The 22410-nt window shown below is 40.1% G+C and overlaps 1 protein-coding gene across 3 annotated transcripts; it reads right to left on the bottom strand.

The window, feature by feature from the left end:
- Positions 1 to 206: 206 nt before the first annotated feature.
- On the bottom strand, positions 207 to 21804 carry LOC140739956 (G-protein coupled receptor 54-like). Of its 3 annotated transcripts, none has more exons than XM_073068661.1 (6): positions 21693 to 21804; positions 21216 to 21492; positions 20591 to 20715; positions 6002 to 6137; positions 5035 to 5273; positions 207 to 2481 (listed from the first exon to the last, which is right to left on the bottom strand). In XM_073068661.1, the coding sequence occupies exons 2-6, from the start codon at positions 21487 to 21489 to the stop codon at positions 2125 to 2127; spliced, it is 1131 nt and encodes a 376-aa protein (XP_072924762.1). In that variant the 5' UTR covers positions 21490 to 21492; positions 21693 to 21804; the 3' UTR covers positions 207 to 2124. The 3 variants fall into 3 exon arrangements, with proteins under 3 accessions (XP_072924762.1, XP_072924765.1, XP_072924764.1); XM_073068664.1 differs by having other exon boundaries at positions 21252 to 21492; XM_073068663.1 differs by lacking the exon at positions 21693 to 21804 and having other exon boundaries at positions 21216 to 21559.
- Between the last annotated feature and the right edge of the window lie 606 nt (positions 21805 to 22410).

The following is a 22410-nucleotide window of genomic DNA, read 5'->3' as shown; positions in this document are numbered from 1 at the left end:
ACCATTACCTGTTAAACTGAAGTAACTTATTTTTATTCTTTCTTACTTCTCTTCTAATATTTGTATATCTGTGCACTTGTAATGCTACTGTGACACTGTAGTTTCCTTTGGAATCAACAAAGTATCTATCATTCCTAGAATTTTGCATGTACCGTACTTTATTGTGATAATATTCAATGAGGAATTAACTTAAAAACTATATTGAGGGTAGGTACATTTTTAATGCTGTACTTTTCTTTGTAATTCAAGTACTTAAAATTCAATGAGATACCAAAGAAAAATACCACAGAACAAGCAGCAAGATCACAAAGAACAAACAAAAATTGTTTTAAAATTTGGAACATCATAAATACATATATAATAGGCAATGAAGGTCAAACTCTATTGAGTTAAAATCCAGTTACTAGGCTTATACTAGAGACTGCAGCTGCTGAAATTTGGAGCAGAAAAATAAACCGCTATAAGAACTTAGCAGGTCAAGCACAGAGATGGCCTACATTTCACTCTGCAGCACAACTAAGAGTATAGATGGAAAATGCTCATTATATACAGTAGAAGTGAGAGGGAGGGGTGAGACAGAAGCTGGTAGGTGATTGGTGGAACAAGATGATGGCAGTAATGTGTGAATGGATCTCATTGGGAGATGGGAGGGAGAAGGGTAAAGACAAAGACTGATTGGTGGAACCAGCTAAGGGAGTGATGATGTGCAGATGGAACCAGTTGGGACAGGGAATGGAAAAGGTGAACTAAAGGAGAGGCAACCTTACATATTTACTAGGTATGTGGTTGAAGGAACTAGATGGAGGAGTGTGGTGAGTTTAGCTGATAGTTGGGGGAGGAAATGGAATGGAAAAGGTGAACAATGGGAAAGAGACTCTAGATGGACAGGTTGGAGTAGAAAACGAAAGCAGAGGGTGTGGGTTACCTGAAAATGGAAAATTCAGTGTTCATGCTATTGGAATGGTGGCTACTCAGCAGGAATGCAGGGTGCTGTTCTCCTGTAAACTGGAGATAACCCATTTTACAATCAACAAGTCAGTTGTGTGCAATGAGTATGATGAATACATTGGAATGCCTGAGAATGAACACACTGCCTGAGGTAGTGGTAGAGACAGATACATTAAGGGCATTTAAGGGACTCATATATAGGTACATGGATGAAAGAAAAGGAGGGCTATGTGAGAGGGAAGGGTTAGATTGATTTTAGAGAAGGTTAAAAGGTTAACACAACATAAAGAACTGAACAGCCTGTACTCTGCTGTATTTTCTATATTCTAAATATTGTTACTTTCTGTCATAGATAAAGAACATTATTCATGTAAAGTCTTGATAAGATGCACCATCCCAGTCATAGCCCTTTTCCATTTTTTGGGCCTTAAGACAAGGATCAGTGTCTTTAGGCTTTCTTTTCATTCAAGTTTATTGTCATTCAACTGTATACTTCCAAAGGAAAACAATGTTCCTCTGGATCAAGGTGCATAGCACTATAAGCATAACTCCCACACAACACACAAAGTAATATTACCACAAATACATTGACAAATATTAAAATGTATTCCAGGAGATCGACTATGGTCATGGTGGATTCAGAGAAGAACCACAATCAAAACTTTCATTTTTTGGAATAAATCAGCACCTTGTGGGTTCTAGGCCTCTGATGTATTAGAATTTGACAGTTCCCTACTTATCATTTCTGTTTTCTGCAAAAATAAAAATAAAATAAATACATTGTAAAACATCACTTATTCAATATTGTTATTTAATAAATCCCTAGTTCAAGACGTCTTCACAGCCTGCAGTAATTCCATTATTGTCCCTTTTAAACATAAGCAAGCTGTGAAAGATACCAATTGTACAAAGCTAGCTAAAGAAAATCCAGGATCACCCAAGAACCTTCTTCAACTTTAAAAGGTGGGGTGGGTTAATGGTTTGGAACATCTACAGCATATCCTAAATGACCTGTCCAAGTCAATACAATATTTTTAATCGATCAGCAACATGAACCATAAGTAAAGAGAAATTCATTGCTGCTGCCATCATTCCAGAGTATTGAGAAACAGCTACTTGCACGTGCAAGCTAAAGTTTGAAGAACTGAGTCAATGGTGGCTGTCATTTTACACTTTTTATGTTCCAGATGAAACAAAATGCATCTCTGTATTACCAGCAGCATTTCCACTGTTTATGCTCCCAACTCTTTGTTTGAAGATAAATGGAAATGCCTTTTTGAATGATTTTCTGAAGTTGGCTCCCATGAATGCATACACTATGGGATTGATGCAGGAATTAGTGTAAGACATGCAATGGGCCCAGATCTTCACTTTGTATGTATAATAATTCCTGTTAAAGTTTGGAAGGAAAGACTGCAAAAGGATATATAACTGGATAGGACCCCAGCAGATGGCAAAAAGAAGGACCATAACTGCCAACATTCTGGAGATCTTTGTACGCATGGCCTCTGATCTTTCAGCAAGAAGCTGTACCTGTAAAACAGTTTTAGTCTGTGATAAGGACCCAATAACATACAGAAGCATGGATTAAGAAATGGCAATTTGATCCATTGAATTCATTTATACTATACAAAATACCTTATACTCTATATACTATAATTTAACTTTCTGAGAGAAAGCTTGGCACGAATAACCTCTAATCTCTCAAATGCAATCTATAATTAATTTATTATTGCATATCTTTCATCACAGTGGAGTAAAATTTTATTTCACTTTATAAAGGCATTAAGTATTGTGTAAGCAGACAATAAAAAGGAAAGTAGAGTTGAAATGATCACTTGCCTATGGAAGTTCAACAGAGTATTAACCAGTCTTGCCAATTGCCAGCTTGGAAATGCTAACTTTTGTATAAAACCAATTACATCCATTAGTCTAAGTAACCCTCTCAGATTTCACTGTCAGTTCTGCAGCAGAAATGGAACCATAACAGGAGGATAAAACAAAAATCCAAAAATGTTTGGAATATTCAGCAGGTCGGCAAGTTTCATTTTGGAAACCTTCAGTCAGAACTGAAAAAGGAGACAAAAGAAGCTTGTAAAGCTGCATAAAGGGTGGGGTGGGTGTCTCTGACAAGGTAAATCCAGAGTGACCTTGTAAATAAGATTATCAGGTCAACCAGTGAAGAGAGCAGTTTATTTATGTTGTTTCTTTTCGCACCTTGTGGTGAAAGGTAGCATGTTTTGCCATTTTCTTAGCATTTGTCTGTTCTTTGATGAAGGCCAAATTGTTGCCTCGACACTCAACCCAGCATGGATGGAGAGAATACAAAGGGCTGGCCAGATTTGAACCCAGGACCATTCGCCTCCAAGTACAGTATTGATGCCACTACACCACCAGCTGAATTTATTTATATTTTTTATTTATTTAGAAATACAGCACAGAACAGGTCCTTCCACCCACTGAACTGTGTCGGTCAGCAACCGACTAATTTAACCCTAGCCTAAGCACAGGACAATTTACAATGACTAATTAACCTACTAACCGGTAAGTTTTTGGATTGGGAAGAAACCGGAGCACCTGGAGGAAACCCACATGCACACGGAAAGAATGTACAAACTTTCTGACAGAGGATGCCAGAACTGAACTCTGCCACCATCTATAATAGCATTATGCTAACCACCATGCTACTGTGATGCCCAAAAATCAACTGCCGTTCTTCTTTCTACAAAGCCCATTGCCGATCAGTCTCTCAGCCGCATTGTCGTGTTGCCAAACTGGATGGCGGACACTGGATGAAGATCCCGAAGGTTGTGACCAGAAATCAAACCCAGCCAGGCAGTGGGAGACCCAAATCCCAACCACTTAACTGGAGAGTGAGAACATAGACAAACTAAGAAAGAAAAAAATATGTAAGTTGCAAAATACAGAACAGGAGGACATACCCAAACAGCCATTGTGAGCATGTCCTTCATTCACAGGGACAAAAAAGGATGACTGATACAGACGGAGACATCAAATCATCTGATGTAGTGGAATTCTATATTGCGTCTAAAACACTGCCACCATGCCCAAGCAGAAAATTAGGTACTGTTCCTTAAGCTTACCGCAGTGACAGTAAAGGAGGCCACATACCTATAAGTCAAAGTGGGAGTGAGACTGGGAATTAAAATGTGAAGCAACCAGAAGCTCAAGGTCACCCCTATGACTGAACACAGGTGTTCCACAAAGCAATCACTCAGTCTGCATTTGGTTTCTCCAACATCGAGACCATATTGTGAACACAAATGCAGTACACTAGAGTAGATGCAGTACAAGTGAATCACTGCTTCATGCCCTCTTGCTCTGCATTTTGCAAATCCCACACGCTTTTTCCTTGATTCTTTCATCTATGAAAACTAACTGTTCCTATTCACTCATTGACAGATAAACTTGTTTACAGCTCATCCCCATGATCATTTTAACACATCAGAGGCAAACATCCCTCTCCCTTGCCCTCCTTGCACATTTACAAGCTTTAGTCATCTTTCCAGATTTGATGAAGTGTCTCTGATCTGAAATTTCACTGTTTCATTTCCCATAGATAAGACCTAACCTGCTAAATATTTCCAGTATTTTCTGTTTTTGTTTAGATTTCCACCATTAGCAGTTTTTTTATTGTTAGCAAGAGGATAATACTTTGAGTATTTTTAGAAACCTATTAAATGTATTTTATTGCTTGCAGACCCCATTTAGCTTGAACAAAATAATTTTTATAAATGTATAAATCTAATTTTGTTGTCTTACTACTCCACTCCAATACTGTACTGAGCTCCAAATTTTTTTACTTTCTTTCTGACTTATTTATTCTTCTGATTCTTTCTCCTCTCTGTAGGAAATGACAACCCCAATTTAATGTCAAAGCTAAAACCAGAAACCTAGTGGGGCAAGGTATCAGTATTTCAGTTCAATCACCCAGGAGATTTCTTAAAAGTACAGATTGAATCTAAAAATATTATGGTTTGATGAGTATATTTTATATGGGGCTGTTCTAATGTATCTGAAAGACAAAGTATTTAAACTAATACGGTATATGTAATTAAAATCTACCTGAAGGTTATTATCAATGGGTTCCACAGCTGGGCGCCCCATCTGATGTAGCATAGCAGTGTAGGACACACAAATTGTGACCAGCGGCAGGAGATAAACAGCTAGGAAGTTGTGTATAATGAAGGCCTTCTCAAGGAAAGCTGATGGAAAAGATTCACTGCAGTACACTTGGGGCCCAAACCAGTATCCATTTTGAATCTTCTGATAGATAGCCACTGGTATGGACACAATAAACGAACCTACAATAATTTGCAGAGGGTTAACACGCTGAATAAAAGGGTTCTTTGTCACCCATTTCACAAGTTTTCATTTGGTAACTTGCCTACTTCATTATAAGACTTAATTATTACTTTAAGCTTATAGAAATTATAATACGATTCAGTAGCAAGGATGGAATGACACTTTACTTGCACTTATAACATAAGAGAATATCCTACAGTGCTGCACACATCAAAAGTGAACGTAAATGCCAGTTCACAGAAGGAAAAGCTACAGGGAACAGCTTGACCAATAATTAGTTCAAAGCTGCGAACATTAAAGAATGCCTGAAAGGAGGACACTTCATTTGGAGCTATTGATTGAATAAGGGAGCACATGGCCAAAGCAATACAAGACCTAGCCACCAGTGTTAGGGAGAAGACTCAAGCAACCAAGACATAATTTTATTTTACAGTTTAATAAGCATTTTATCTACATTGATCAGTACCTAGAAGGATAATACTGAGCTACATAGTTTTCAGGTATGAATAGCAATTACTTGCTTAGAAAAATATTGATTGATTAACCTTTTTAGGTTAGTTGAAAAATAATAACTTGTAATTTAATAGGTTAATAAATTTTAAAAGTTGAGGTGGCATATCCCTTTCCACAAAATGTTTGCGCATATTAACCAATTATATTTACCAAATGGATCAGTGGCTTCTGATCCTTAGCATTAAGTATTTAAGTCTTTAGCTTCTATGCTTACCAATCCATATCCCAAGACTTATGCCCAAAGCCACTCGGGGGGTTCTCTGCCTTAAGGATCTGAGTGGATAAACTGTCACATACCATCTGTCCACACTCATTGCAGTCAATGTTATACACGTTGCCTGTACTGATACCTGCAAAAACACAGAGTATATTTCTGAAAACTAGTCCAACAGGAAGCATTTTCACCAACAGGATTGAGATCTATTATGTAAAGTTTGAGTGATTACATGTGTTGAGTAAACAATTCCAAACAGACTGAAAATTACAATAATTTTATTTGTCCAATCCTCCATCTGAACATTTTCAACAATCCTTCAATAATCTGCATCAAGCATTTATCATTTATAACTTGTCTATGATAGTGAGTATTTTTTTTGTCAAATTAAATATTTTATCATTGTGAGTTCTACATATGAGCCAATCAGCTACTCAAGTTTAGGGCAAAATACTTGGGAGCAGAATTAGTCCTTTCAGACCATTAAGTCTACTACACCATCCCATTATGACCCCCATTCCCCTGCCTTTTCCTTGTAACTTTTGATGCCCTGACTAATCAAGAACCTATCAACCTCCATTTTAAATATACCCAATGACTTGGCTCCACAGCCATCTGTGGCAATGAACTGCACAAATTCACCACCTTCTAGCTAAAGAAATTCCTCGTCATCTCTGTTCTAAGTGGATGTCCCTCTGTTCTGAGGTTATGCCCTCTGGTCCTACATAATATGCAGGAACAAGTGAAGACCAATTACCCCTTGAGCCTGCATTGTCTCCAGTGCAAGTATATTCTTTCTTAAATACGGTGATAACATCTCGATAATTGCAGTTTTTGTCTTATTAGCACCCTGTAAAGTTGCATTAAACCTTCTCTGTCTTTGTACTCCATATACTTTGCAATAGTGGCTGCATTCCAATAGTCTTTCCAGTTGCTTGGTGTACCCATGTGCCTACTGTGTTTCATGCACTTGGTCCCCCATTTGTACTACAATATCTTGTAGTCTCACTCCTTTGAAATCATAACTTGCATTTTCATTTTCCAAATCAAAGTAGATAATCTTGCATTTATCAACATTATATTCCATCTATCAACTACTTGCCCTTTCACGTATCCCATGAATATTCCTTTGCTGGTTCCTTGTACTGTCTGCACAAATTACTTATGTATCTGACTTTACATCATGACAGATGTAAACACGACAGACCCAGGAGATTTTCAAGGAGTGGTGTCTCAGAAAGGCAGCGTCCATTGTTAAGGACCTCTAACACCCAGGGCAAGCCCTTTTCTCACTGTTACCATCAGGTAGGAGGTACAGAAGCCTGAAGGCACACACTCAGCGATTCAGGAACAGCTTCTTCTCCTCTGCCATCCAATTCCTAAATAGACATTGAACCCTTGGACACTACCTCACTTATTTAGTATATATTTTTTTGCATTCAATGTATGTATACTATAATCCATTTATTTATTATTATCTTTTGTTCTATAATATACATTGTATTGAACTGCTGCTGCTAAATTAACAAACTTCATGTCACAGGCTGGTGATAATAAACCTGATTCTAATTCTCATCTGACTTTAATGTCAATCCTGCATTCCCATCCCCACTAGTTTCATACCATTGCCTGTAAAGAGTCAACCTATCTCTGCTTTTAAAAAAGAGAGAAAATGCATCTCAAAGGCTTGCAACTCTGAAAGAAAAGAATGTCACTATATCACTGTTGAAGATGCATGACCTTTTATTTTTAAGCTGTGACCCTTAATTCTAGATTTTCCTACTTGAGGAGACATCCTTTCCATATCTAAGTTGTAAAATCCCTTGCAAATATTTCAATTAAGTTCCCTCTCACTCTTCTAAACTCCAGCACTTACTTGCCTAGCCTGTTGAACTTTCTACCTATTTGTTCAGCAAACCATTACTGAACAGATTCAAACACATCTTACTTAAATGAGGAGACCGATGCAGTACACAGTACTCCAAAAATTATCTCCCCAATGTCCTACATTAATGAAGAATAGCCTTTCTACTTTTATATTTAACTTCACTCGCATTAATTCACAATACCTTGTTAGTTTCCTTGTGAAGTAAAATGCTCAGGACTTGGTTGTGCCAGATTGACAGGTTTACCCAGATCTGAATGTTATGCATATTAATACCCAAAAGTACACTTAATTTACCTTATTTTAGATGTTATGCTGTTATATATTTTCCAGTGAGCTAGTAAGTTTAAAGGGAGCACAGGAACCAGAACAAGTGTGTTTAAATGGAGTGCTGGAAACAGCCCTACTAAGTTTAAATAGAGCATGGGAAACATTATCCAATGAGCCAGGTGCTGACCCACTGGTATTTCCAAATAATCAGGTAACATATTAGCAGAGTTTTATAGTGCTAGCTGAAGGTGTATATTAGCATATGTAAAACATGCTCTGGCATAGGGCAGAGGGCTCTTATCCCAAGGCTCTGCAATCTCTCACTGTCTAGATAGTAAGCATCTTGTTTATTTCCTGTCAAAATAGTCATTATGCTTCACTTGACCATAAGACCATGACCATGACATTGGAGCAAAATTAAGGCATTCGGCCTCTCACGCCCATTGTCCTACCTTCTCCCCATAACCTTTCACGCCCTGACTAATCAAGAATCTATCATCCTCCACCTTAAATACATGCAATGCATTGGCCTCCAAAGCAGCCTGTGGTAATAAATTCCACAGATTCATTACCCTCTGCCTAAAGAAATTCCTCTTCATCTCTGTTTTAAATGGATGCTCCTCTATTCTGAGGCTGTGCCCTCTGGTCCTAGATTCCTCCACTATAGGAAATGTCCTCTCCACGTCTACTCTATCTAGCCCTTTCAACATGCTCATTGAAACTCCTCAATTGAAACTTATTAAGGGGTTTCAGTGAGATCCCCCCATTCTTCTAAATTCCAGCAAGTACAGGCCCAGAGCCTTCTAACACCCTTCATGCAATAATCCCAGAATCATTCTCGTGAACTTCCTCTGAACCCTCTCCAATGTCAGGACATATTTTCTTAGATAAGGGGCCCAAAACTGCTCACAATACTCCAAGTGAGGCCTCACCAGTTCCTTATAAAGACTCAGAATTACACCCTTGTTTTTATATTCTCTAGTCCTCTCGAAATGAATGCTATCATTACATTTGCCTTCCTCACCACTGACTCAACCTGCAAGTTAGCCTTTAGGGAATCCTGTACAATGACTCTCAAAACCCTTTGCATCTCAGACTTTTGTATTTTTTCCATTTACACTTTTATTCCTTTTACCAAAGTGCATGACCATATACTTCCTGACACTTATTTCCACTCGCCACTTCTTTGCCCATTCTCCTAACTTATCTAAGTCATTCTGTAGCCTCCCTGCTTCTTTAACACTACCTGCCCCTCCACCTATCTTCATATCATCCACAAACTTGGCCACAAAGCTATCAATTCCATCATCCAAGTCATTGACATATAAAACAAATAGGTCGCAACACTGAACTCTGTTGAACGTCAAGTCACTTTTTATTGTCATTTCGACCATAACTGCTGGTACAGTACACAGTAGAAACAAAACATTTTTCAAGACTATAGTGCTACATGACACAGTACAAAAACTAGACTGAACTACGTAAAAACAACACAGAAAAAAACTACACTAGACTACAGACCTACCCAGGACTGCTTAAGTGCACAAAACAGTGAGGGATTACAATAAATAATAAACAAGACAATAGGCACAGTAGAGGGCAGTAAGTTGGTGTCAGTTCAAACTCTGGGTATTGAGGAGTCTGATGGCTTGGGGGAAAAAACTGTTACATAGTCTGGTTGCAAGAGCCCGAATGCTTCAGTGCCTTTTCCCAGATGGCAGGAGGAAGAAGAGTTTGTATGAGGGGTGCATGGGGTCCTTCATAATGCTGTTTGCTTTGCGGATGCAGCGTGTAATGTAGATGTCTGTAATGGCAGGAAGAGAGACCCCGATGATCTTCTCAGCTGACCTCACTAACAAGCAGGGTCTTGCGATCCGAGATGGTGCAATTTCTGAACCAGGCAGTGATGCAGCTGCTCAGGATGCTCTCAATACAACCTCTGTAGAATGTGATGAGGATGGGGGGTGGGAGATGGACTTCCCTCAGCCTTCACAGAAAGTAGAGATGCTGCTGGGCTTTCTTTGCTATGGAGCTGGTGTTGAGGGACCAGGTGAGATTCTCTGCCAGGTGAACACCAAGAAATTTGGTGCTCTTAACGATCTCTAGCGAGGAGCCGTTGCTGTTCAGTGGAGAGTGGTCGCTCTGTGCCCGCCTGAAGTCAACAGCCATCTCTTTCATTTTGTTCACATTCAGAGACAGGTTGTTGGCTCTAGTCACTGGCAGACAACCAGAAAAGGCTCCCTTTATTACCACTCTTTGCCTCCTGCCCATCAGTGAATCTTCTATTCATGTTAATCCTTTTCCCTGTAATACCATGGGTTCCTATCTGGTTAAGCAGCCTCATTTTGTCAAAGGTCTTCTGAAAATCCAAGTACACAACATCAACCAATTCTCCTTTATTAGATCTGCTTGCTATTTCTTCAAAGAATTCCACCAAACTTGTAAGGCAAGACTTTTCCTTAAGGAGACCATGCTAAATCTGGCCTATTTTAACATGTGCTTTCAAGTACCCAGAGACCTCATTCTTAACAGTCAATTCCAACGTCTTCCCAACTACTGAGGGCAAGCTAACTTGCCTTTAATCTCCTTTTCTGCTTCCTTCCCTTCTTGAAAAATGGAGTGACATTTGAAAATTTCTAGTCCTCCAGAAGCATGCCAAAATTTAATGATTCTTGAAAGATCATTATAATGCTTCCACAATCTCTTCAGCTACCTCCTTCAGAACTCTGTGGTGTAGTCCATCTGGTCCAGGTGACTTATCTACCTTCAGATTTTTCAACTTCCCAAACAGCATCTCTCTAGTAAAAGCAACTGCACTTGATTCTGCCCCTTGACACTCGAATTTCCAGCATACCGCAAGTGTCTTCCACAGTAAAAACTGATGCAAAGTACAACTACTAGTTCCCTTTTATCCACAGTACATGTTAAGAACTCCAATGAAATGATCAAATATGCTATCCTTTCACAAAATTGTATTGACTTTGCCTGACTACCTCAAATGCTAAGAGGTATTTGATAATAAATTTGAACATTTTACCAAGGACCATGAATGAAAATGTATAGCCAACTGGACTAAAATTTCCTATTTCAGTCTCCTCTTTTTATTCAAAGTAATTATAGTTACTGTTTTACTATTTTTACAATCTAATGGAACCTTTGGTAAAATTAACTATAGGCAATTTTTCTAGCACATAATCGAGTAGTTTTCCTCCGAGTGCTCCAGTTTCCTCCCACCTTCCAACGACATATGGTTAGGGTTAGTGAGTTGTGGGCAAGCTACGCTGGTGCGGGAAGGATGGTAACACTTGCAGGCTGCCCCCTCAGCAATCCTCAGACTGCACTGGTCATTGACACAAGACGCCTTATTTCACTATATGTTTTGATGTATATGCGACAAGTAAAGCTATTCTGTTTAATTTCTTCAATACCACTTATCTGGCAATAATAATTTCCTGATTTCCTTTCCCCATTAATTACACAGACTCACTTCCTATAGGACCAATGCTCTACTGAAGCCCTCCGTTGGTCGGAGTTGGCCATGGATGTTGTGTCCCACCTGTCTACATAATACGCAAGCTGGCGTGCTATGCAGTGCTGTTGCCCGTGTAGCAAGCTCCTCCTCTCCACACATCTGATGAGCCCAAAGGAACGGCAGAGACCGATACAGTTTGGTACCAGCAGCATCACAGGAGTTGCCAGTCAGTGTTGAACTCAACGTAGGTGATGCACCATCAATAACTCTCTCTGAGACGTGAAGTCGAGATATCTGCTTTTATTGACTGGAAGAAAGAACAAGCAGTAGTTGACCACCATACTACATCCTGGAGAATGAGGGCCGGGCTCAGGCCTCAATCGCCTTTATACAGGGGTCTGTGGGAGGAGCCACAGGAGCAGTCAGCAGGAGGCGAGTCCAGACAGGTATATGTAGTTCGCCACAGTAGGACTGCCTTAGGGACTCCAGCTCTGGATTTTTCCTCGTTGTTTACTGCTGAAGAATTCCTCATAAGTGGGTAAAGCTGCAAGGCAGTGGAGGTTCAGGATTAGAGTTTTCCTTCTCCTGAATGAGCTGCCAACCACGGCTGACAAGCCTCATCTGCCCAGAGCAACTGGTTTTAAGGCACCAGTAACCTAACTGGTTTTAAGGCCCCTCCTCTTGTCAGTAGAAGCAATTCCGCCAGGCTTAGTAGCTAAGCCATATGTGAAGGCCAGGAGCTGGATTTGGTTGTCAGAGGTTATTTGAGACTCGTGCCTTTGGGAGCATTTAATAGGTAATGGGAGCTTATCCCCTCTACCACTCTGCTACTCTTTAAATATCTATAGAATGCTTAAAGGAAGTATAGGATTTTTTGTGTATTTCTGGTTAGCTTCATTTGTAATTTTCCTTCCCTTATTAACTTTTTAATCATCCTTTACTCTTTTATATTCTGTCCAATCTTCTGGCCTGCCATTTAGGTTTACAAAATTAGGTTCTTATAATTTAAGTTTAATATAATCTTTCAACTTTTTTAAAGTCATGGAGTCATACCGCATGGAAGCAATGGCTCGATTTGTCCAAGTAAACCAAGATGTCAATCTGAGCTAATTCATTTGACTGTATTTGGCACATATCCCTTTAGGCTTAATGCCTCTATCAATGACAGATGCCTTTTAAATATGGTAATTGTACCCCATCTACTGCATTCTCTAGTAGTGTGTTCCATATACCAAACCCCACTAAATGAAAATTATGCTCCTCGGGTCCCCTTTAAATCTTTATCCCTCACTTTAAATTCATGCTCTTCAGTTTTAGAATCCTCTATCCTGAGAAAAAGACTGTAACCATCCACTTTATCAATGCTACTCATAATTTTATATTCCTCTGTGAAGTAATTCCTCAACTTCCTCCATGGAAATAATTCTAAACCTATCCAGCCTCTCCTGATAACTCAAGCCTTCTAGTCACAGTAACATCCATGTAAATTTTGTCTGCACTCTTTCCAGCCTAATGATGTCCTTCCTATAGCTGGGTGACCAGAATTACACTCAATATGCTAAGAGAGGTCTCATCCACATCTTGCAAAGTTGCAACATAACATCCCTCTTTTCTATGCAATGACTTGACTGATAAAGGCAAGCATGCTAAACACCTTTTTCACCACCCTGTCTGTCTATGACCCGAATTTCAGGGAACCACGTACCTGTACCCCTTGACCTCTCTGTTTTACAACACTCTCCATGGCCCTACTAACTACAGTGTAAGTCTTGCCCTGGTTGAACTGACCAAAGTGCAACTCATTGTACTTGTCCAAGTTAAAATTCTTCTGCCATTCCTCTACCTGCTTCCCCATTTCATCCAGATCTTGCTGTAATCTCAGATAACCTACTTCACTGTACACTATATCAATTTTGGTATCATTCACAAACTTATTAAACATGTTGACAGTGTTGCCATCCAAATCATTAACAGAGATGCCAAACAACAGTAGAGGTAGCACAGATCCCTGCAGCATACTACTGGTCTCAGGCCTCCAATCTGAAAAACAACTTTCCACTACCACCCTCTGACTCCTTTCACCAATCAATTTTGTATCCAAATGATCAGCTCACCCTCAATTCCAAGGGATCTAAACTTCCAGAACTTCATGCAGGACCTTCAGATTTTGACATAGACCTTGCTAAAGTCAATGTAGACAGTGTCTACCACCATCTTATTTGATTAACCATTCATGGTAGATCCTCTCTTTGGATTTTTTTTTGTTTGGTTGGAATATATTCTGTGAGTTTTGGTAGATTATCCCACCATGGTAAGGCTTACAAGGTTACCCAATCCTATCCTGGTCTACTAACCAGTGATACATAAAAATATGGAAGTCTACAATCATTAGTTCTCTTCAAATACTGTTCTTCTATCAAATGCTGTCTTTTTGATCAGCTTAGAACATTATATTGATGGAAAGGCTGCTACTGTTCTCCCTGGAGCAAAGAAGTCTGAAGGGTGACCATAGAGAGGTTGAAAAAATCACAAGGGGCATAGATAAGTCACCTTATTTTTTCCCAAGGTTAGGGCATCTAAAATCTGGAAGACATGTGCTTAAACTGAGAAAGGAAAGATTTAGAGGCACATTTTCACACAGAAGATGGTGGGTTTATGGGATGAGCAGCCAAAGATGATAGTAGAAGTGGTACAAGTACACTGTTTAAAAATCATCATGGATAGGAAAGCTTTAGAGCCACAATGGCCAAGCAGTCAAATGGTTTTAGCTCAGGAAGACACAATGTGCAAGTTGGGCTGGAGGGTCTGCTTTTGTGCTGTATAACAATATGATTCTCTTCTTTCATAACTAATATATTCTTTTAAAATATGATTTAGCCATCCATCAGTAAATGCACTGAGAGCTATAGGCACTGAGCAGCCTCCAGCAGGTGGTGCTCTTTTGCTGCTTTCTTGAGGATACTATCACAAAATGCATTAATTTTCTATTAATTCAAATGAGTTTGGAAACGGGGTAAAATACACTCTAGGCCTTTATTTTAGCTCAGGATGAGCGTGAAGTGACAAATTAAGATAATACCACATGGTCTGTTGGATCATAAATAAATGGTATAAATTCTCAATTGGAAGAATATAATGTTTAAATGGAGGTGAATGCCTCAGGTTGACGCATTTAGTGTTGCAGTGTTCTCTGAGCTTGGCGAACACCATAATGTTTAAATCTCAGAACAGTTGACATTACAAAATTCTCCTCACAAACATCTGGGTAATGCTTTATAAATTAAGAGATTTGTCCCATGGTCTAATCAAGCCAGAGCGGTGACACACACTTACTTTTTCTAGCTTATAGAAACAGAGAAACATAGAAAACCTACAGCACAATTCAAGCCCTTCAGCCCACAAAGCTGTGCCGAACATGTCCTTACCTTAGAGCTACCTAGGCTTACCCATTGTCCTTTATTTTTCTAAGCTCCATGTATCCATCCAGGAGTCTCTTAAAAGACCCTATCGTTTCCACCTCCACCACCGCTGCTGGCAGCCCATTCCATGCACTCACCATTCTCTGCATAAAAAACTTACCCCGACATCTCCTCTGTACCTACTTCCAATCACCTTAAAACTATGCGCTCTCGTGCTAGCCATTTCAGCCCTGGGACAAAAGCCTCTGGCTATCCACACAATCAATGCCTCTCATTATCTTGTACACCTCAATCAGGTCACCTCTCATCCTCCGTCGCTCCAAGGAGAAAAGGCTGAGTTCACTCAACCTATTCTCATAAGGCACGCTCCCCAATCCAGGCAACATCCTTGTAAAGCTCCTCTGCAACCTTTCTATGGTTTCCATGTCCTTTCTGTAGTGAGGCAACCAGAACTGAGCACAGTACTCCAAGTGGGGTCTGACCAGTGTCCTAAATAGCTGCAACATTGCCTCTCCGCTCTTAAACTCAATCCTACGTTTGATGAAGGCAAATGCTATGTATGCCTTCTTAACCACAGAGTCAACCTGTGTAGCAACTTTGAGTATCCAGTGGACTCGGACCCCAAGATCCCTCTGATCCTCCACACTGCCAAGAGTCTTGCCATTAATTCTACATTCTGCCATCATATTTGACCTACCAAAATGAACCACCTCACACTTACCTGGGTTGAACTCCATCTGCCACTTCTCAGCCTAGTTCTGCATCCTATCAATGTCCCACTGTAACCTCTGACAGCCCTCCACACTATCCACAACACCCCCAACCTTTGTATCATCAGCAAATTTACTAACCCATCTCTCCACTTCCTCATCCAGGTCATCTATAAAAATCACAAAGAGTAGAGGTCCCAGACCAGATCCCTGAGGCACACTGGTCACCAGTCTCCACGGAGAATATGACCCATCTACAACCACTCTTTGCCTTCTGTGGGCAAGCCATTTCTGGATCCACAAAGCGATATCCCCTTGGATCCCATGCCTCCTTACTTTCTCAATAAGCCTTGCATGGAGTACCTTATCAAATGTCTTGCTAAAATCCATATAGACTACAGCTGCGGCTCTACCCTCATCAATGTGTTTAGTCACATCCTCAAAAAGTTCAATCAGGCTCGTAAGGCACGACTTGCCTTTGACAAAGCCATGCTGACTATTCCTAATCATATTATGCCTCTCCAAATGTTCGTAAATCCTGACTCTCAGGATCTTCTCCATCATCTTATCAACCACTGAAGTAAGACTCACTGGTCTATAATTTCCTGGGCTATCCCTACTCCCTTTCTTGATTAAGGGAACAACATCTGCAACCCTCCAATCCTCCGGACCTCTCTCATCCTCATTGATGATGCAAAGATCATTGCCAGAGGCTCAGCAATTTCCTCCCTCATTTCCCACAGAAGCCTGGGGTACATCCCATCTGGTCCCAGTGACTTATCCAACTTGATGCTTTCCAAAAACTCCAGCACATCCTCTTCCTAAAATGTATTCCAGTCACCCTGATCATAATCCCTGGATAAATTGCAAATTCACTCTATTTTTTAAGAAGGGAGGGAGGAAAAATAAAGGAAATAATAGGCCTGTTAGTCTGATTTTGGAGTCTAACATTGAGGTTTTAGGGTACTTGGAGACATGATAAAATAGGTCAAAATCAGCATGGTTTTCATTCAAGGAAATCTTGCATGACAAATCTCCCATACCAGAACATTATTTCTTAGATAAGCAGTTTTGGGTTCCTTATCTAGGAAATGATGTGCTGGCATGGGAGACGGTCCAAAGGATGTCATGATGATTGCAGAATAAAAAGGGTTAACGTGTGAGAAGTGTTTGATTGCTCTGGGCCTGTACTCACTAGAGCTTGGAAGAAAGGGGGGGAATCTAATTGAAACCTATCAAATATTGAACAGCCTAGATAGAGTAGATGTGGAGAGGATGTTTCCTATAGTGGAGGAGTCGATAAACAGAGGGCACAGCCTCAGAATTGAGTGATGTCTATTTAGAACAGAGATGAGGAAAATATTTCTTTAGCCAAAGGCTGGTGATCTGTGGAATTCATTGCCACAGACAACTGTGGAGGCCAGGTCATGTGGTTTATTTAAAGTGGAGGTTTATAGGTCCTTCATTAGTAAAAGATCGTCAAAGGTTACATTGATGAAGGTAGAGCAGTGGATGCAGTGTATATGGATTTCAGTAGGGCATTTGATAAGGTTCCCCATGCAGGGCTCCTTCAGAAAATAAGGAGGTATGGGATCCAAGGAGACCTTGCTTTGTGGATCCAGAATTGGCTTGCCCACAGAAGGCAAAGGCTGGTTGGAGATGGTTTGTGTTCTGTATGGAGGTTGGTAACCAGTGGTGTCCCGCAGGAATCTGTTCTGGGACCCCTCCTCTTTTTGATTTTTATAAATGATCTGGATGAAGAAGTAGAAGGGATGGGTTAGTAAGTTTGCTGATGACACAAAGGTTGGGGGTGTTGTGGATAGTTGGGAGGATTGTCAGAGGTTACAGCGGGACATCAATAGGATGCAGAACTGGGCTGAGATATGGCAGACGGACTTCAAACCAGATAGGTGTGCAGTGGTTCATTTTGATAGGTCAAATTTAAAGACAGAATAATATTAATGGCAAGACTCTTGGCAGTGTGGAGGATCTGAGAGATCTTGGGGTCCATGTCAATAGAACACTCAAAGCTGCTGCGCAGGTTGACAGTGTTGTTAAGAAGGCGTCTGGTGTTGGCATTCATCAAACATAGGATTGAGTTCAAGAGTTGTGAGGTGATGTTACAGCTATATAAGACCTTGGTCAGACCCCATTTGGAGTGCTGTGTTCAGTTCCGATCACCTCACTACAGGAAGGATGTGGATGCTATAGAAAGAGTGTAGAGGAGATTTACAAGGATGTTGCCTGGATTGGAGGGTGTACCTTATGAGAAATAGGTTGAGTGTACTTGGCCTTTTCTCTTTGGAGTGACAGAGGATGAGAGGTGATGTGATAGAGGTGTATAAGATGATGAGAGGCATTGATCACGTGGATAGCCAGAGGCTTTTTCCCAAGGCTGAATTGGCTAACACAAGGGGGCATAGTTTTAAGCTGCTTGGAAATAGGTACCCAGGGGATGTCAGCAGGAAGTTTTTCACCCAGAGAGTGGTGGGTACATGGAATGCACTGTCGGCGGCAGTGGTAGAAGAGGATACAATAGGATCTTTTAAGAGCCTCTTAGATAGGTACATGGAGCTTAGAAAAATAGAGGGCCACGCGCAAGGGAAGTTCTAGCCAGTTTCTGGAGTAGGTTACATGGTTGGCACAACATTGTGGGCTGTAAATTTCTGTGTTCTATGTTCTATGTTATGGGGAGGAGACAGGAGAATGGGGTTGAGAGAGATGATAAATCAGACATAACGGAACAGTGGAGCAGACTTAATGGGTCAAATGGCCTAATTCTGCTCCTATGTCTTATGATCTAAATCCTGCCCAGTGGCAGACTCGAGCATGAAAGGCATAGGTGTATACTGCAAGAGGCTGTGATGCTGGGAGTTCTGAATATTGATCCCAGACCTCTTGAAGTCTCATGGGATTAGACCAAATATGGCAAAGGAAATTTCCTCTTCAGTACCACCTACCTTCCTCCTATAGCTAATGAGTCAGAACTCCCCAATATTTAATACCACTGGAACAAATATTTGGGATAGTAAGGGCTAATGTAAGTTATGACTAAACACAAACTAAAGTAATAGCAGCTCATATTTAGCCTGGGAAATCTACAACCTAGTAATTTGAACAACTTACAGTAATCACTACATGCTCATTCCTTTTCTCTTCCTTCCTGATCTACCTAGCACCTGTCACATTGCCTTGTTTCCCACCTCCCTCCCTTTATTCTGTGCTCCACCTTCTTTATCTATTAGACTGCATCATCTCCAGCCATTTGTCACTTCCACTTATCTCCTGCCAGCTTCTGGTATCATTCCCCCCACCCCCCACCTAGATCCACCTATCACCTGCTAGCTCTTGCTCCACCCTTTCCCTCCACACATTTATATTATCTGCCCCTTGGAGCTTTTAGTCCAGACTTAGGGAGTCTCGACCCATAACATCAACTGTCTATTTACCTGCATAAATGCCTCCTGACCCACAAAGTTCCTCTGGAATCTCATGTGTTGCTCCAGATTCCAGCATCTGCATTCTCTTATGGATCTTTTATTAGAACTAACTTTCCATGTGTCAGGTGTGCTTCTAGCCAATAAAGTGTGTTTTTCTTTTCACTTCAGGGCTAATGCAATTAGATCTGTTTCTGGTGTTCAACTGTGGTTACCCTGTTTGAATAAAATCTAGTTAGATCTGAAGCTTTATAGTTCTGTTAGTTACTAAGATGAACATGATATAATGATTAATGGTGAATAATTTTTACTTTATGTTGCTATGGTTTGCACAATGCTTTACCCTATGGGTTATTGAGAGATGGGGATCATAAGGGTTCCTTTGCATGCAGGGAAATGGAATGGGCTAAGTGATCCCCTGTTGTCATTTCAGCAATCTGGTCGATTATTGCCTTACACGGTGGCTTCAATGAGATGAGTCAGTTTAAACATTATTTCATTTTTAATGTAATTACCATATTCCTGACTACCCATGTTTAATGTAGTTGAAATGAAGCTAGTCTTAAAAGACTTACCGACTGTATATTTACACTATTCAAGAAATCTTACCTATCAATGACATGAATCTCCTGGTGGAGAACTGCCCGCAATTTAACTGAATTCCGCAAAATTTATGTCATCTGTCTTTCACCTGCACCATTCCAGTGTCTTTCACGAGCAGATTATCACCTGAAATAGCCAACTGTTCATTTTCCGCCAACCTCAGCTGGTTGCTAGCCTCAAATAGTGACTAAACACAGTTGAAAAAAATTGTAATAACTTAAAAAGAAATAATCAGCAAGTTAGGCAGTGTCCAACGATTGAGAAAAGAGCTGACTTTTTAGATCGATGACCTATCAACGGAGCCCGTAATAACCTGTTTACCAAACCTGCTGGCTCTGGCTGGATACCAAGCAAACGTATGTCATCTCTTCTCATAATCCACTGTTCAGCTAAGGGAAAGGGCAGTTCCAGTTTTGCTAAAGCGATGGATACTTAATGTTTTGTGACAAGATTGAGCGTCAATTCAGATTGAATGCGACGATTGCTCCGTCTTCGATACACAGTGGCATGCTCCGTGATTGCTTTGATTTTTCATTGTTCCATTCCAACTCATTGTTATGAAAGACTAACGACAGGTGCACCTTTAAACTACCTTTCGGTCACCAGAATTCACGATATTAGGTAGATGCTATATTTCGTAGAATAAACTGCAAATATGAGGAGTGAAATTTGGCACTAAAATGTTATTTAAATCACTGCATCAACAACTAGAGATTACGATTAACTGAGCTCAGGAGAAACAAGTGTCAATTGGGTCAATCGAGAGAGAGAAAAAAATGTTAGGAAAGCTTACTTGTTGCATGTAGTTGACAAATTTACACATGAACTCCCCGAAAATCCAGCTTGGGAGAGGATATAGGACTGCGGTGAAAGGCACGCAGCACACCAGGAAAATTATGTCGGTTGTAGCTAAATTTGCTTGGAAAAGAAAAAGTTCAAAACAATTCAGATGCAGCAGAGGTTAGGAGAACAAATCTGGTTACATACTAAAGACCTATCTCATTGTAGTCAGAGTTTAAATAATTCAATGCATTCCGACATATTTAGGTAGATGAATTATTATTCACTTCATAGAAAATAATAAGCACACTGTATAAACTATTCCTTTATATTACCCCGTTATAGAACCAAATCAGTCTTGTCTCAGTGATCCGTACATCAGATTTATAATTGCGAATTTATAAAGAATTAAATAAGATCACATTCAGCATTTAACTTCCACTGGTTCAATTGCAAACAAAATACTAACTTGGAAGTGCACATTTAGATTTTTACTTTGTTTTTAGGCACTGAACTTGGTCTAACGTACATCGAAATGTTTTACTGTAACTGACTTTACGTTAATTTCAAAGGGATTTATGGACCAATATTTTAATAATTCTTCATTAAATCTGCATGCTACATGTAAATCTACTTACTTGTAGAATATTCTAGAAATACATGGATGTTGTTACCTATGTAAAAGTTGGTGACGGTTCGCATCTGTTTGTGCTTCGTTACTACATAGATCACCAGCGAGTTTCCAGCGAGTCCAACCACCATCAAAATCCCAAAGCAGAGAGGTACTAGCCAGGCGTCCATTAACACCGGAGGGCTGGGAGCAGTTGTTGTGTTACTGCAGTTGTATCCCAAACAAGACCCGGTCAAATATTGTAATGATTCATTTATCGAGGGGGTCACAGAAGAACCCATGGTCTGCCGAACGAAATAAATGAGATGCTGTTAAAATCGCCACATGTACAAAGGAACATGGACATGAACGTCGCCCGAGAGATCCACACTGGCTTTTCTCTCGGTCAGTGATGGTACCTATGTAGATGAAATTTAGAAGCCTTAGTGCAGACTGATGGAACCGAATCGGTCCCGCGCAATGTTTGTAGCATCTACGATCTTACCCAGAACTCGTTGGTAGGAACCAGTCAGAGCAAAGGAAGGCGACTGCAGCAGCAGCAGGGTGAGTGCAGGGGCTGATTTTCCTCTCTCTCTCCCTCTCTCTCTTTCCCGAAGAGCTCCTGACGTGTTTGTGAAATCAAAGCGGAGGATTGGGTAGGAGGTGCGCACTCCTGAAACCCGGAGCTCAAGTTCAGTGAGATTTAACTCAAACTGCAATGACTCAAATCCCAACCAAAATATCAAGACATTTTAATCCAAGCCATAATAACAAATGACTCGGGTATTCCACCATTTAAAGATTCATTTGTAATCTTTACAGTAATTATTATTTTCTACTACATTTTCCTATCTTTCAGTTGACATTTTAGCAAAAACAATCGCTTGTTCCTTATTCTGAATTTCTTAATGCTATTGCAACCCCTTTATAAATTTAAATGTCCTCTAAGTACTCTTACATAAAAGGAGGATGTTAGCTCAGTGTGGGCAGCACAACTCTCTTGTGGTTTCAGTGCTATAAACTAGTTAAAATATCCTCATTGTACTGATTTAACTTTAGGATTAAAATATTGCGCAAAGTAATGTTGTATTATTGAATTAATGTATGACCGATGGAAATAGATATTTTATTGATCCCAAGGGAAATTACAGTGTTCCAGTATCGTTACAAGTGCACAGATATACAAATATTAGGAGAGAAGTAAAAAAAAGAATAAAAAATAA

The sequence above is a fragment of the Hemitrygon akajei genome, chromosome 16, assembly GCF_048418815.1.
Source record: "Hemitrygon akajei chromosome 16, sHemAka1.3, whole genome shotgun sequence".
Classification (NCBI taxonomy): domain Eukaryota; kingdom Metazoa; phylum Chordata; class Chondrichthyes; order Myliobatiformes; family Dasyatidae; genus Hemitrygon; species Hemitrygon akajei.
This window is presented reverse-complemented; position numbering and strand designations above follow the sequence as displayed.